The sequence below is a fragment of the Leptopilina heterotoma genome, unplaced genomic scaffold (assembly GCF_015476425.1).
Source record: "Leptopilina heterotoma isolate Lh14 unplaced genomic scaffold, ASM1547642v1 Lhet_61, whole genome shotgun sequence".
NCBI classification, from domain to species: domain Eukaryota; kingdom Metazoa; phylum Arthropoda; class Insecta; order Hymenoptera; family Figitidae; genus Leptopilina; species Leptopilina heterotoma.
In genome coordinates, this window is record NW_025111142.1 from 1,214,150 (window position 1) to 1,229,396 (window position 15,247).

At 33.4% G+C, this 15,247-nt stretch overlaps 2 protein-coding genes across 2 annotated transcripts in view; one reads left to right on the forward strand and one right to left on the reverse strand.

Moving 5' to 3' along the window:
• The window catches only part of LOC122509659 (ubiquitin-like protein 3), a 151,322-nt gene that overhangs the window by 103,820 nt on the left and 32,255 nt on the right, over positions 1 to 15,247 (forward strand). The gene's annotated exons all lie outside the window — the stretch shown is intronic.
• On the reverse strand, positions 8,348 to 13,580 carry LOC122509658. The gene is made up of 2 exons (XM_043623865.1): positions 13,359 to 13,580; positions 8,348 to 13,230 (listed from the first exon to the last, which is right to left on the reverse strand). The coding sequence occupies exon 2, from the start codon at positions 12,485 to 12,487 to the stop codon at positions 8,828 to 8,830; it is 3,660 nt and encodes a 1,219-aa protein (XP_043479800.1). The 5' UTR covers positions 12,488 to 13,230; positions 13,359 to 13,580; the 3' UTR covers positions 8,348 to 8,827.

Sequence of the window (15,247 nt, forward strand, 5' to 3'; positions counted from 1 at the left end):
ATTGTCCAGAACTAATAGCTTCTTGCATCTGATCCAAGCATATAGAGTCATCAGTGAACATTGGTACAAATCTTGAAGGCAGGAATGTATTGAACTTTTTATCCACCTCAACGACGACCTTGACTCCATACCTGGTGTTGACAACCTGGATCTTCGTTATAGGATACTTATGTCCAGGAGTCAGCTCGGAAAGCGGCTTCGTAGGTAGGAAAGCATCCATGCGACCAATGGCGTTGATTTTGGTTAGATCCATCTTTTCTTAGAGATAATAGTTTGTGAAGTTACAAAACAGAATGAGCTTTACAGCTCAAGGTGCCTCTATTTATACCCAAATATCACACATTATCCCCACCATTACTTTTACGCATGCGCAGTACCCATACCACTATTTTTACGCATGCGCAATAGCTTTTTATGTTTGCAAAATACCCCCACTTTTTATTATTGAGCCACGCCCACTTTGTGACGTCATAAGACAAGTCTAGACTAGTTTTAACGTGTTTAATAGTTTTACACATGTGTAATAAAGATAATAGGATAGGGAAAGGTTAATTAAAGTAAACATTAATAGACATTTAATACATTTATTCATTATATAGGAAATTTTCACAATCATTATAAAAATCTTTCAATGTACAATCATTGTCAACTTCATCATTATTTTCTATATTATTTCGTAGTATATTCGATGGTTGTATCAACCAATTTCGTAGATTACATACATTTTTCACAGCACAGTTGCTAAAGCTACGTGTGTGATTTGTACATGTAGATGAACTATCTACACTTAAACTTTTTAGCGACGGACATTTAAAATCATCTAAATTAAACACATTCAATGTATATTTTTCTAACCATTTTTGTTTTTCTAAACCTTTACATAAACGGTAGGTGTACCTATTAGTACTTCTTTTATTATAGGTTTTAATTCTTCATAACATACGTCACCAGCAGCCCAATCGATACCATGATAATTATTTGTAAGTCATCGATTCTCACATTTGTATCTTGCAGGCAATCGACTCCAGGCATATGGCGGCTCGAAGAGGTAGACCAATGGATGAGCATCTTGTTGAAGTGGTAGAATCGCCAACTCTTTGATGACAAACTCATTGTATGGTCTCTTGAAGCACTGAATATCTACGACGTACGCCATGGTATCTGAAATAGAATAATGGCTCAAGCCTTAGAGAGACGCTCTCTTTATAGCCTTTCCCCCACCACTCCAAATACCCCCACTACCGATGTCGTCTATGATTGGTCAATATTTCCACCAATCACGTTACTTTTTTAACAACGCCGCTGATTGGTGTATACTGTATAATGCGGTCGTGAATTATAAGGCAATATGCAGCTGTATTGGCTGGAAAATTTTCATTTGCTTCAAATTCCAATCGCACATCTACAGATGCTTGTTTTAGAAATTCGTTTTGTTTTGAGCAATCAATAACAGCCAATGGTGCATAATCTTTAAAGTTATTTCTAGTTAATAAAGGTTCAGATTCTTTTCCATAGTAGGATGGTTGAAAATTACAATACATTTCATATAGTATGGAAAATTTGTTTTCAGTAAAATTTAAATTTAAATTTCCATAAGGATAGTACTGTGAGTTTAAGAAAAGTTTAACATTGAGAAGATTACAGGTATCAAATAAATTTGCATACCTTCCTTGATCTTCTTTTCGATTTGTTTGAAAACCAAGAATAACATATCGAGGTTTTTCAACTTGTGTTGAAGTTTTTACAGTCCACACATGCTTTTGAGTGGCAGGAATCATAGGATACTCATACAAATCCCATGATCTAAAACTCATTGTTATAAGTGAGTCTTTTTCAATAAATTTTAATAACTCAATTTTTTGGCGATCATTTACCATTAAATATGGAATCAACCATTCAACTTTATTAATTATAATTTTAAATTCTTCACGCTCAGCTACTCCAATGTTTACTACAGCATTGAGATCAGTACGAGATCTTGTTAAAATAAGTTCATGTTTTGCATTTACAACAATCTTTCGATAGTCTTCAGCAAAACCAATAATCATACTTAGTGGAATATTTACATCAAAATATCCAGCATCATTTGTTACTCTAGTATCATCATCATAAGGTAGATAGCCAGCATTTTCAGAGTAAATCATTTGATTAGGTGTTTGAGAAATTATATTTTTCATTGTGGTTGTAATACCAACATTTTTAGAGCGATCAATTTCAACACCATTTAATTCATAACGAATCTCATTAAACAGGTAGGAAATACCATTGCTAATTAACTTTGTATTAGTTACAAGCGTATTGTTTGGCTTAACAATTCTACCAGTGACGTGTAAAGTACTTTTAGAGGGAAGAATGTACAAGTCTTGATGTTGAACTGCAATTCGAATCTCATCACTGTTATTAAATGCTGATGACACGTATGGTTGATGTGCATGAATCTCATAGTGTGCCACAGAATTATCAAATTTAACTGGACTTAGAATGTTTAAAATTTCTTCCATTTTTGTTACAACAACAAATAAAAAGTATGTGAAAAATCAATTTTTTCCCTTGTTTTCTTGATAAACTCTTAGGCCGAGCTGCTTCAGAAATAGTATGTTCTGAGATGTTAGTCTCTTGCGAACTGATTGAGGAATGAATGACTTCTGACATGGCAACTCTTTTATATAGCTTCCACCAGTTTTTCTATGAAATACAATTCCCATTACGTTGATTTAACGTGTAATCGAATTGTTATAGTTTCACCTCTAAAATTTATTAAATCTCCGTCTTGATCAACGATTCTTACTTGAATATTATGTATTGTCTTCACGGCGATTGGAAGGTAAATGACGTGAGATGGAACTTCCACAATCTTATATCCAGCTGGTACAATTGGAAAAAATTCGTGAATTGTGTGTACCTTTTTATTATTTATGTATGCACCAGTAGTAATGTTACATTCAATTCTGATAGCATTTACCTTAAGAATGGCTACTGGTACATCTGACGTATGAGCCTTATTAGCTGTCAATATTCATGGAGTAAATCCTAATAATTTACCAATTGAATCGTTTTGTTCAAAACTCACTTCAAGGCTGCTTGTTATTTCACTACGTAAAGTATTATTGTTAGGTTTGATTCTTACAATTTCAGATCCATTTTCAATAGAGTTTTGAATATATTTTTCAATATCTTCAATTTCATAACTTCCAGGAGGTATAGTAATCACTTTATCACCAATATAAAATTTATTTTTACCTTGATCGATATTAGGAATTGAATTGAAAGTTAGTAATTCAACTAAGCCAAGTACATAATTTTTATTAGATAATAATTCTATAGGAGGAAAATATTCTGCCTCCAGGACAGATGAATTGCCTGAGATAGTCAGAGTAAAAGATTCTTCCATGTTGATGACTTTTTATAAACTGATTAGGTGGAATGACTTACAATCACTTATATAGAATATATTTTTGAGTTAATTCAAGCTGTCCACATAAGAATTGCAGACATAAATGACCACAATTAAAGCTATTATAAACTTGATAATTTTGATGATTATACTGTATTAAAGTATTATAACCTAAGTAATTGACAAGTTCATAGGGTGGTTGAAGATTACCAAAACTATCAAAGTATACTGCTTTATTATTAACTTTTTTATATGCAACCCAATGAGTTCCAGAACCATCTTTATCATCTAAATTAATAATGGCGGATTCATTTTTTCGAGGACCTCTTATAGGTAGTTCATTTCGCATAAAAACTCCTCGAAAATGAGGAATTTTCATTTCTTTAGCATATTTAAGTAAATCTAGATCAGTAAGTGCTCGTTGAGGTAGCTTTAAACTTTTTTTTTCGTACATTGTCTCTTAATACCTTGTCCTTTAACGTATGGTTTTAAATGAAGTCCCAACCCTTGTCGGTATGGTTTTAAATGTAGACCTTTACCAAGTGCAACTGCTTCCAACTCTCTATTGTGACGCTGAGCTTCCTTCAACTGCTCTTTTGCTGCACTTGCATCATTAACAGCTTTTGCTACACCAGCAGCTCCCCCAGTAAGTGCTCCAAGTGCACTTAGCCCAGCAAAAATTGGAATTAATGGTAACAGACCACCAACTTTTGATGGCACAGGTAGAATACGAGGTGTTAAAACTTTTTCTCTACCACCTGCATTCCTTACAGCTTTTCGAGCTGTTTCAATAGCTGACTTTATTGTTGATCGAGCATCATTACCAGGAATTATTGATTTTCTTGCAGCATCCACAATTTTCCTAAGATTTACTCGCTTCTTTGATTTTATCTTCTTCTTCTTTACTCCCATTCCAAATTTTGATTTTGCTTTCATAGCGTTTGTTATTGCGTAAGCTGCAGCTCTTTCACTATATCGTGCGTCTGGTGCAAATACACGTTGCCACGCTTTGTCAGCTAATACTCTATCAGCAGCGTTTCTTTTTTCAACGTTTTCTCGATTTTTCGAGTAAGCAATATCGTGCTCTTTACAAGCGGCGTCTAATGGATTAACACCTGGATCACCTCGGTCTAGACGTTTTGCTAACTTTGTACCAGGTCCACAATATTGATAACCTGGCAAATGTAATTCAAATGGCAACTTGTTTATAAGTTTATTAATTAAACCTTTTCCTCGAGAGTGATGATATATAATCATACCTTACTCTGTGAAAGTTAAAATTAGAATGACTTGTGAGCTATATAAGCGCTGTATTTATACCTTTAGCGGCAGTCTAAATCAGGATGCGGTTCAAGGAACAACTTTACAAGCTGCCAGTCGTCAATCTAGACTCGATTGTTGAACAACAAGACAAGAAAGTGAAGCGTCATGGTAGCTTGTTATCAGGTAGTATTCGAGCTATTTTTTGTGGACCATCAAATTGTGGAAAGACAAATGTACTGCTTTCTTTAATTTTACATCCTAATGGTCTTAGATTTGATAATATTTACTTGTACTCAAAGTCTCTACATCAACCCAAGTATAAATTCTTGGAACAAGTTGTAAGTAATGTTGAAGGAGTAGAGTATTTACCATTTAGTGAGCATGAAGAAGTCATTACTCCTAAAGATGCAAAACGGAATTCAATATTTATATTTGATGATATTGCTTGCGAGAAGCAAGATAATGTAAGGGCATTCTTTTGCATGGGTAGACATGTTGATGTTGATTCTTTTTATCTTTGTCAAACATATGCCCGCGTTCCTAAACATTTAGTACGTGATAATGTTAATTTACTAGTTCTTTTTCGTCAAGATGAGAAAAATTTAAGACATGTTTATGATGATCATGTTAATACTGACATGACATTTAATCAATTTCGAGAATTATGTTCAACATGTTGGAATTCAGACAAATATGGATTTGTAGTAATTGATAAGGATTCTGATTTAAATGATGGAAGATATAGAAAAGGATTTGATAGCTTTGTAACACTATAAATATAAGATCATTTCTAAAATATTGTTAGTTCAATATGAAACCTTGTAATAATAACATGTTTCATAAAGAAAAAGAATATCTTCATCAAATTGCTAAAGCTAGTGAGGCAATTAGGCGAAAACATCGTATGTTAAAATTAGGAAAAGAAGAAGCTGAAAATGTGTTGAATGAAACTTTCAAACCGATAATTCAACCCTTACAAAAAATTATCAACTTGACAGACAGTGAACATGAAAATGTCAAGATTGAAAATGTTAAGGTTGAAAAGAAAGAGCAGAAAGAGGATGATAGCATAAACTATGAAAGTGAAACTGAAAAATCTCCAGATGATGATAAAATAAGTAATAAATTTCTATACTTATTAAATCATAATAGAAAGCAATGTTTAGATTCAACATACGGCATACGTAAGCTAAGTGATGGATCACTTATGATTGGTGATTCACCAATAACTCTTGAAGATCAGATTGTTAAAATTGGTGATAAACGATATCTTCAAACACCTGGATTACTTGAACTTTTATTCAAAAGTAAACCTACCAGATCGTTTATAAGTGAAGCTGATGAAAGAAACTATAAAGAGATTCTGATTGCTACTAATGCACACAAAAAGAAGTACAGTTCCTCTGAATCTATACGTACAGATAAGAGTTACAAGTATTTGAATTTTATATCTCAATTCTTCCCTCGAACACCTACCAAACAGCCATCTGTAAGCGGTAGTTCATTACCTAAATTTATGATTACAAACAGAAATTTTCAACGAGAATATATCTATTGGGATGATCCGAATGAGTTGGTTGACCGTCTTAGACTATTAATGGCTTCTGAAGCTGCTGGAAATCCTAGTCACAATAATGAAATCATGTCTATCATTGAGGAACTACGTGAAGCTAAAATTATATATTAAGATATGTTTTAGCAAATATCATTCATTTCAACAATGAGCATTGACGTGTTCGGACATCCTCTCAATCAAAGAGGATCAGCAAGACGAGGGCCTCCTGGAGTTGGTTTTAAACTTAATTCTCAAGGTAACTTTGACGTTGAAGGAAGAAAACTCTGTAATCTTGCTAACGCTGAAGAAGAAAACGACGCTGTCAATTTAAAACTTGTACGACATATGATAAAACACGAAGTGCGTTTATTGTATGAAGCTAGTGCCTCACTTAGATCAGAGGTGGACAATAACAACTTATTTCTAAAAGTTCTTGAAGACTCTATTACAGAAAAGATAAAAAATTTTGAAAAAGATATAAATCAAGACTTATCTTATCGAACAGCTGAAATTATTAGTGAACTGGATACTCGCTTAAGTGCTCTTGAGAATGAACAACAAAAAATTAACAGTAGTGAATGAACTTCATACTCAGGCTAGAAAAAATTATCCTCGACGGCGAGTTGAAATGCGTGATATTGATGAGACCTGGCAAGCAGATTTAGTAGAAATGATACCTTATTCAAGAATAAATAAAGGTTTCAAGTATTTACTAACAGTTATAGACATATTTTCGAAATATGGTTGGGCTGTTCCAGTAAAAAGTAAAAATGGAAAAGATGTTTCTCATGCAATGCAATCTATATTTGCTAAAAAACGTATACCAAAAAACTTGCATAGTGACAAAGGAAAAGAATTCTATAACTCACAATTTGAAGCATTAATGAAAAAGTATAAAATAAATTTTTACTCAACATACAGTAATATGAAGGCTTCTATTGTTGAACGGTTTAATCGAACACTAAAAAGAAAAATGTGGATGCAATTTAGTTTACGAGGAAATTACAAGTGGTATGATATATTGCCTACTCTTATTTCCAACTATAATAATACAAAACATAGAACAATTGGAATGAAGCCTAAAGATGTTACTTCAGAAGACGTTGAAATTTTAAAAGAAAGGATCTCTAAACTGAGAAAAATTCCTTTAAGACGACCAAAGTATAAAATTGGTGACAAAGTTCGAGTAAGCAAATATAAAAACGTTTTTGAGAAAGGATATACACCCAATTGGACAACAGAAATATTCACCGTGGATCAAGTTGTATCAACTCAACCAGTGACTTACAAGCTCAAGGATTACCAGGATCAACCCATCAGCGGAGGATTTTATGAAGAGGAACTTCTTAAAGTAAAATATTCAGATATTTATCTTGTGGAAAAAATTCTCAAGACACGTGGAAACAAAGTTCTTGTCAAATGGCTTGGCTTTGATAATTCTCACAATACGTGGGAAGATAAAGCAAATGTATAATCTATTATTCGCAAATCGTCCCTAGTAACTTAACGCAAATGTCAATCAACCAGCAAATCAATCAAAGATTAATGTTAGCGTAGAACCTCTCTATAAATCAAAACTACTTCCAACAACAGACCTTTACACTGCCAGTGCCAAATTTAATTAACATTAAATCAATAATGAATCAATAATGAATCAACAATGAATCAATAATGAATCAACAATGAATCAATAATGAATCAATAATGAATCAACAATGAATCAACTATGAATCAATAATGAATCAATAATGAATCAATAATGAATCAATAATGAATCAACAATGAATCAATAATGAATCAACAATGAATCAATAATGAATCAACAATGAATCATTAATGAATCAATAATGAATCAATAATGAATCAACAATGAATCAACAATGAATCAATAATGAATCAATAATGAATCAATAATGAATCAACAATGAATCAACAATGAATCAATAATGAATCAACAATGAATCAATAATGAATCAATAATGAATCAATAATGAATCAATAATGAATCAACAATGAATCAATAATGAATCAACAATGAATCAATAATGAATCAACTATGAATCATTAATGAATCAATAATGAATCAACAATGAATCAATAATGAATCAACAATGAATCAATAATGAATCAACTATGAATCAATAATGAATCAACAATGAATCAGTAATGAATCAATATTAAATCAGTTGGCACTGGCATTGTAAAGGTCTGTTGTTGGAAGTAGTTTTGATTTATAAAGAGATTCTACGCTAACATTAATCTTTGATTGCTTTGCTGGCTGATTGGCATTTGCGTTAAGTTACTAGGGGCGATTTGCACATTTAAATTAATATAAGTTTTAATCATATGTTATTATGTATATATGGAAGGATTTTTTAAATAAAAACACATGGAAATTGTATATAATTGCATTATTTATTAACAAACCTTTTATTTTTTTACAATCATGTTTTACAAAATCATTCGTCGATTTTCGGGATCGCATAATGTCCCCACGGTAGAGTGTCAGTACTCCCCGGTAACAAATATCGTTTGTCGTCTTGCGGACTTAAGGCTACTTTTATCTGTTTTACAGTTTCGACATTGTGTAACCGCGATCTAATGTTATATTGCGTTCAAGTTTGAATGTCAAAATCTCTCAGACATTTTACATAATCATCAAAGTGAATACTCTTTTTAACAACGCCGGATTTAATGCCTTTAGCTTTTTTAATAATGTCTTCACCTTCAACCCGTACGCTGTACATCTTACTCCGCAAGCCAACAAATTCGGTAACGATCTTGCCGTTACATTCGTCTTTCATTAGACCGAGAATCTTTTTGTTGGCTTGCGGAATGCCGTACACGTTGTTTGCGGGATAGTCTGACGTATCGAACTTTTGGATTTCATTTTTCATGTCATTGTAGACATCTTTACATTTAATTTCGTAGATTAGACTGTCTGTATCGGTATACATCAGTTTACAATTGTCGCCGTATTTTTTTAACATATACCCGTAGTGAAAATCGTAAATAAGCGTTTTGGAAACATCGAGCACACTTAACCCCACATAGATCGGTTTGTTGAGTAGTACCTCGGTTTTACGCAGTTCAATGGCAACCAGATTTTCGTCGAATATCGCTCGACTATGGAAATTCGGGCGAGAAATAAGGGCTTCAGCTCCATAGCGGCCAAACCATTGGGTGACAAGCTTAATGTCGACATGTTTACGGACATTTTCCATTGTTTTACCGTATACCGCATTGTTCATGAGCTTGAACAAATTTTTCTCGAACTCATTCTTGGCGTTGGTTCGCATCATCGTATTATAGTCTATATATGGTTTAAGCCATGTTGATTGCTTAAACTGTAAGACTCGATGAATTTTAACAAGCTTAATGCCGTTGGCGACAACTTGTTTTAAAGTGCGGTAGTGGATCACATATTTTTCTTTTGGTTGGAGAGTTGTTAATAATTTCTCCTGTTTCGAGAGGGGTGGTTTCGCATTTTCTGCGCAAAATGGCATATCTTTGTGAGTATCGTGGAGATTTTCAGGATACTCCAAGTCAACTTCGAGTATGTACCCAACAGGTGAATCGTCAGGCACATTAAAATCGAAGGAGTTGTCGACATTATCAACCCATTTGAAGCCGCCATAAGGGAGCGCTTGAGCCATTGCCCAGCCATATAGATTATTGGCATCGAAGTACATAATATAGCTTGTATCTTCATTTTTGTCAAATTTCTCCATATACGGATTATTTGCTTTAGTATATCGGTTGCAACATTGGCTAATGCCACCTCTAATACCAGACTCAACAAACATAATCATATCGATGTCAGTTATAAGTTGCAATCCTATGCTCGTGTACTTGAGCATAGCATCCCAAGTTAAACCGGGGGTTGTGTAGTAGTGGGCAGGATCTAACCCGTACGCTTTTACACATTCTACTCGGAAATTTTCAAAGACGTCCGCAAGTAACAGTACATCAGTTTTCATATACAAATGGACATAGTCATATAGATTTTTACAGTCAAACTCGGTCCATACATTTTGCGCATGCGCATACTCGTCATCAGAAATACCGGCATCATAAAGCGTACTATAAAATTTCTCGATCGGGGGCAATTCGGTTTCGTCTAACTTACTTTTCGAGTCAAAGTACTCATAGGGGAATACACCTTTACGCGTTAGTAATTTTATTTTATCCGGATCTGTCACCGTACTGGCAAAAACGGAGTTGACGATTTTGTACTCGTCTAGGTACGATGCGAGTTTTTCTAGGGATGCTGCCATGAATCGCAATGAGTCAATGAATCGAAATTTGACCTCACTCCCCTTGACATGTTTAGTAAAAGAGATGTACTTCTCTTTGTTAATGGGGAGGAGGTCAATTTTTCCTTCAAAGCTCGTAGAAATCGCATGAATTATAAAATGGGCGTCGTAACCACTTAAGTTGTGGAACACCACGGGAATTGTTTGACAGTCTTGGTAGTTTAGATTGCACGATTCATGGGCAGCACCCCTATATTTGCCAGTAAGGTGACAGTGATCGCGGACTTTCTTTTCGCTTGCCGGTATTTTCTGATGACAAATGTGACATATTGTCGCTCGCTTAAAGTCACTGATTTCTTGAGGAGTTAAGGCATTCATTAGTATCGGATTTTTAAATACATTATCAATTTTTTCAGATAATTGCCTTAATTCCTCAGTAAACCATTTAGCAGGATCAGATTCATTTTTCGGACATGGTACATATTTACATAATGTTTCGTCATAACTACATTTTATATAATAGCCGATGCTTAACAATTTGTGGCGCTGGAATACTTCAGTTTTACTTAAATTGTCTACATCTTCATCGGCGGGAAGAAGTAGACTTTCGCAGTCGGCGTAAATTACATACGGTACTTTCTCTTTATTCTTATAATTTTTAAATGTGATCAGACTCTTGTCAGGCGTCGGTAATTTAATTTTACACTCATTCATTTTTTTACAATTTTCGATGTGTGCATTCAATCTATCTACAGATGAAAAGTAGTGTAAACAGCGGTCACAGATATGTTTTTTACATTTCTTTTTAGACAACTGTGTAGACACAAGGCGTGACAGATCTTTAATCCATACATAATGGAAGTTCATAAAATCATCGTTGTCATACAATACAGTATTATCATCATTATTTTTATCCGCATACATGTCGGCAACATACAAGAGATTTACATGCTTATCTCTTTTTTCCGCAGTGAGATGGAGAGGGTGTACCGTAAAGTTACCATAGCTCTTTGATAGACCGTACACATTAATCGAAACATCATTAAGCTTTTCAAATTTCGGGATATTTTTAAGCGTCACTGGGAATTCAATTCCCTCAAAGTTCAATTCATCTTTAAATTCTTTAAAACTAGACACACGTTTAGGATCGGAGACATTTGGGTGTAAGGCTGACAATACCGCCCACTTAAAACATTCATTGTCATTATTTTGCACGTTAATACATGCATGTTTATTTTTTATTTTTATCGGTAAATCAATGTAAGAGCTTGCACGCATTGGATTATATTTATTTACATTTATTTCTAATCTTATGATTGATTGAAGGTTCCAATTTGAACCCTTTGCATAGAACTCTTCGACGCTGTGCAAAATCGGATGTTTGATGTTCTCATCAAACCAATCGTCTAAAAGGGTTGTGGGAAAGATGCTGTTGGCCTTGGTTCCAAAAGGAATAGGCTTAACAACCTCCACATCATTCTCAACCCTCTTAAAATTGGCGATGAGAACACCATACACTACAATAGGTCCATTTTTATTTAAGGCACCTCTAATGTGGTCCTGAAACAGTATGGACGCATCGTTTAAAAACGAGCTTACATCGACGTGTACTAGGTTCAAGACCATATTAGTGTACAGTCTACACGCGAAAGCACTCTCACACTCTGCCCAGCGAACACGTTTCTTAATGTCTGGGTCACCGATTCCAGCGCCATCTATTACGTGGGATTCAAACAATGCGCGAAACCTTATGATGGATTGTAGAATGCTTACACATCTTTGCTTTTGATGTGTAAAGTACATCGATTTAAGAATGCTTGATAACACGTTTTCATGTTGTGAGCATTCTACAACCCATCGTTCGATAAAAGAGCGTCTCTCATTTACGTTACTTAAATAAGGTATCAACTCAAGGGCTTCTTTAATGAGGGTGACAGTGATGTCACTCTCGTCGAGAATAGTACCGTAATTCGGATACTTACGTGGTGGTCCATCGGTGGTCGTCGCCTTCCGCTTCATCTCTGCACCTGAAATCAAAAGAAACACACTTACAAGCTAACACACTTACAAACTAAACAGAACACACTTACAAGCTAACAAAAGAACGAACTTACAAACTAACAAAAGAACACACTTACAAACTAAAATACTTATACTAAACAAAACGAACTTACAAACTAAAGAACTTAACCTAAAAATCAATACAAAGTAAATGCAATAAACACAGAACACAGTAAATATAAATAACAAAAAAGACGGTAAATATAACAATAAATGTAACAAAAAAGACAGTAAATATAACAAAAAAGACAGTTAGTAGTGGCAATGGGAATCTGCTGCTGCTGCTGTTGGAACCGCTGAACCTGTGAACAGAACAGCTACTGACTAAACTCACCAAAATCCCTGAATATATACCCCGAAATCCCCACTCCTACCTTTCACGCATGCGCACTAGACCATTTACCCCCACTCCAACCTTTCACGCATGCGCACTAGACCATTTACCCCACTCCAACCTATCACGCATCCCACTCTTAAATTTTCCCCACCAATTCGCGCATGCGCAGAATAAATACATACTTTATTAATTAATATTATTATGAATATTAACTATAATACGCCCGGGATAGCGGTAGTGTCGTCTCCACCCTGGGCTCAAGAGAATGCGTCCTGGCCTTGGTCATCTTCACCCTGGGCTCTGGTGATGGAAGTGGCCTTGGTGAAGTCATCGGAAATAGCACCTCGTTACCTTCATTCTGCAACTAATGAATTTATATTATATTAATTATATTATATTTTACTATATTGTATTAAACATATTATATTTTACTCTATTTTATTAATTATATTATATTTTACTATATTTTATTAATTATATTATATTACTTACGTTATACTCCGGCCGTGGTAGCACCAGCAGCTTGTTTCCATGGTGGACTGCTAACTCCACTGCTATGAGCTGAATGAGCTCTCTACCCTAGACCAGCTACCCTCGTAGGGCTCTCTCCCCACCAAGTGGTTCCCCCACTACGCGCGCTCACCACTCTGCTACGTGTGGCGGTTGACTTGAACTACTGTGAGCTCACCGCCCGCAACGAGCTCACCGCCGGTAACGCGCGAAATTCAATTTGAATTTAAAACGCTTATTGTAGTTTTAAGTAATAATTTCACTTACCTTAATTATAAATTGTTTATAATTAATAAAATAATAATAGTAATAATAATAATATTAATAAATAAGAAGTTAATTAAACTTACCTTACTTAAATAAATAAATAGTTTTAAGAATAAATAAATATTAATTATAAACATTTCATTATTTTTTATATACAATACATAAATATTAATTATAAACAATTAGTTATTTTGTATATATAATAAACAAATATTTACAAATAATATTTTATAAATAACAATAAAACTTACCTTCATTAATAAAAATTTAGTGGCGCCATCTAGCGGTTTAACCTTGAACCCTGTCGGTAAAACAGAGCACCCCTTTTAACCCACTTAAAGCTATGAAAATAAAAATTTAAATTTCCCGCCAAGCACATTTGAATTTGCTAGTGGCGCCATCTAGCGGTTTAAGTTTAAATTAACTTGGTCGGTAAAACAGAGAACCCCTTGTAAGCCACTCGAAAGTTTGAAATTAAATTTTTAAATTTCCCGCCAAGCAAGTTTGAATTCGCTAGTGGCGCCATCTAGCAGTGGCAGCAGGAACTACACTCGGTCGGTAAAACAGATTCCTACCTTATCGGTTGAGTCAAGATTTCTGTCAGGTCCCTACCTTACCGACTGATGATAAAGTAGAAATCTACATTACCGACCGTAGGTACTTAGCCGAGATCAGAACCTGCCCCAGAACCCCCCTAGCTATACTACTTATTTGTATTTAAATTAATAAATTCTCGTGGATTTTTCTAGTAAATATTGATTTAAAAATGAATTTAAAATTTTAGATTATTATTGAATATTGCGAGCAATATAGCGTTAATTATTTTTAGAAATAATTGAATTTTGAAAATGTTTCAAATTAAAATCTTTTAGAAAATTTGAACTTTTCATACTTTTAATTAAAAATTCTGTAGAATTTTTTTTTTTTTAAAAGTTTAATTGAATTTTTCTTTAATTCTTCAAGTTTTTATTTTCTATAATATATATTTAATATTGAAGAATGTCCGAATAATCAAAATTACCTAAAAATTAATATTGAAAATAATTGAATATTTACGAAGAATTTTATCATTTATAAAATGAATTGAATTCTTGCGGAGAATTTTATCAATTATGTTCAAAAAATTAAAAAAAATTCTCGTCAAAATTCAATTATCTTTAAAAATAATAAAATTCTTCTCCAAATTTCAATTATTTTCAAAAGATTTAATAAAATTCTTTGCAAAATTTCAATTATTTTCAAAAAATTTTTCTCAATTCAATGATTTTCAATATTTACTGTTTTAATAATTGAATTCTTGCAATGAATTTTTTTCAAATTTTTTTTTTTTTTAATACTTGAAATAATGTAAAGAATCTTATTATTTATGAAAATAATTGAATTCCTGCATCGAATTTTATTACATTTTTTTAAATAATTGAATTCTTTTGAGAACTTTTATTAAAAAAGTAGAATTGTGAAATTATTTGAATTTCAACGAAGAATTTCATTATATTCGTAAAATGTAATTAAAATTCTTACAAAAAATTTAAGAGAATAATTCCATTTTTCTAGGAATTTACTTTAAATTTTATTATAAATAATTAAAATCCTCGCAGAAAAAT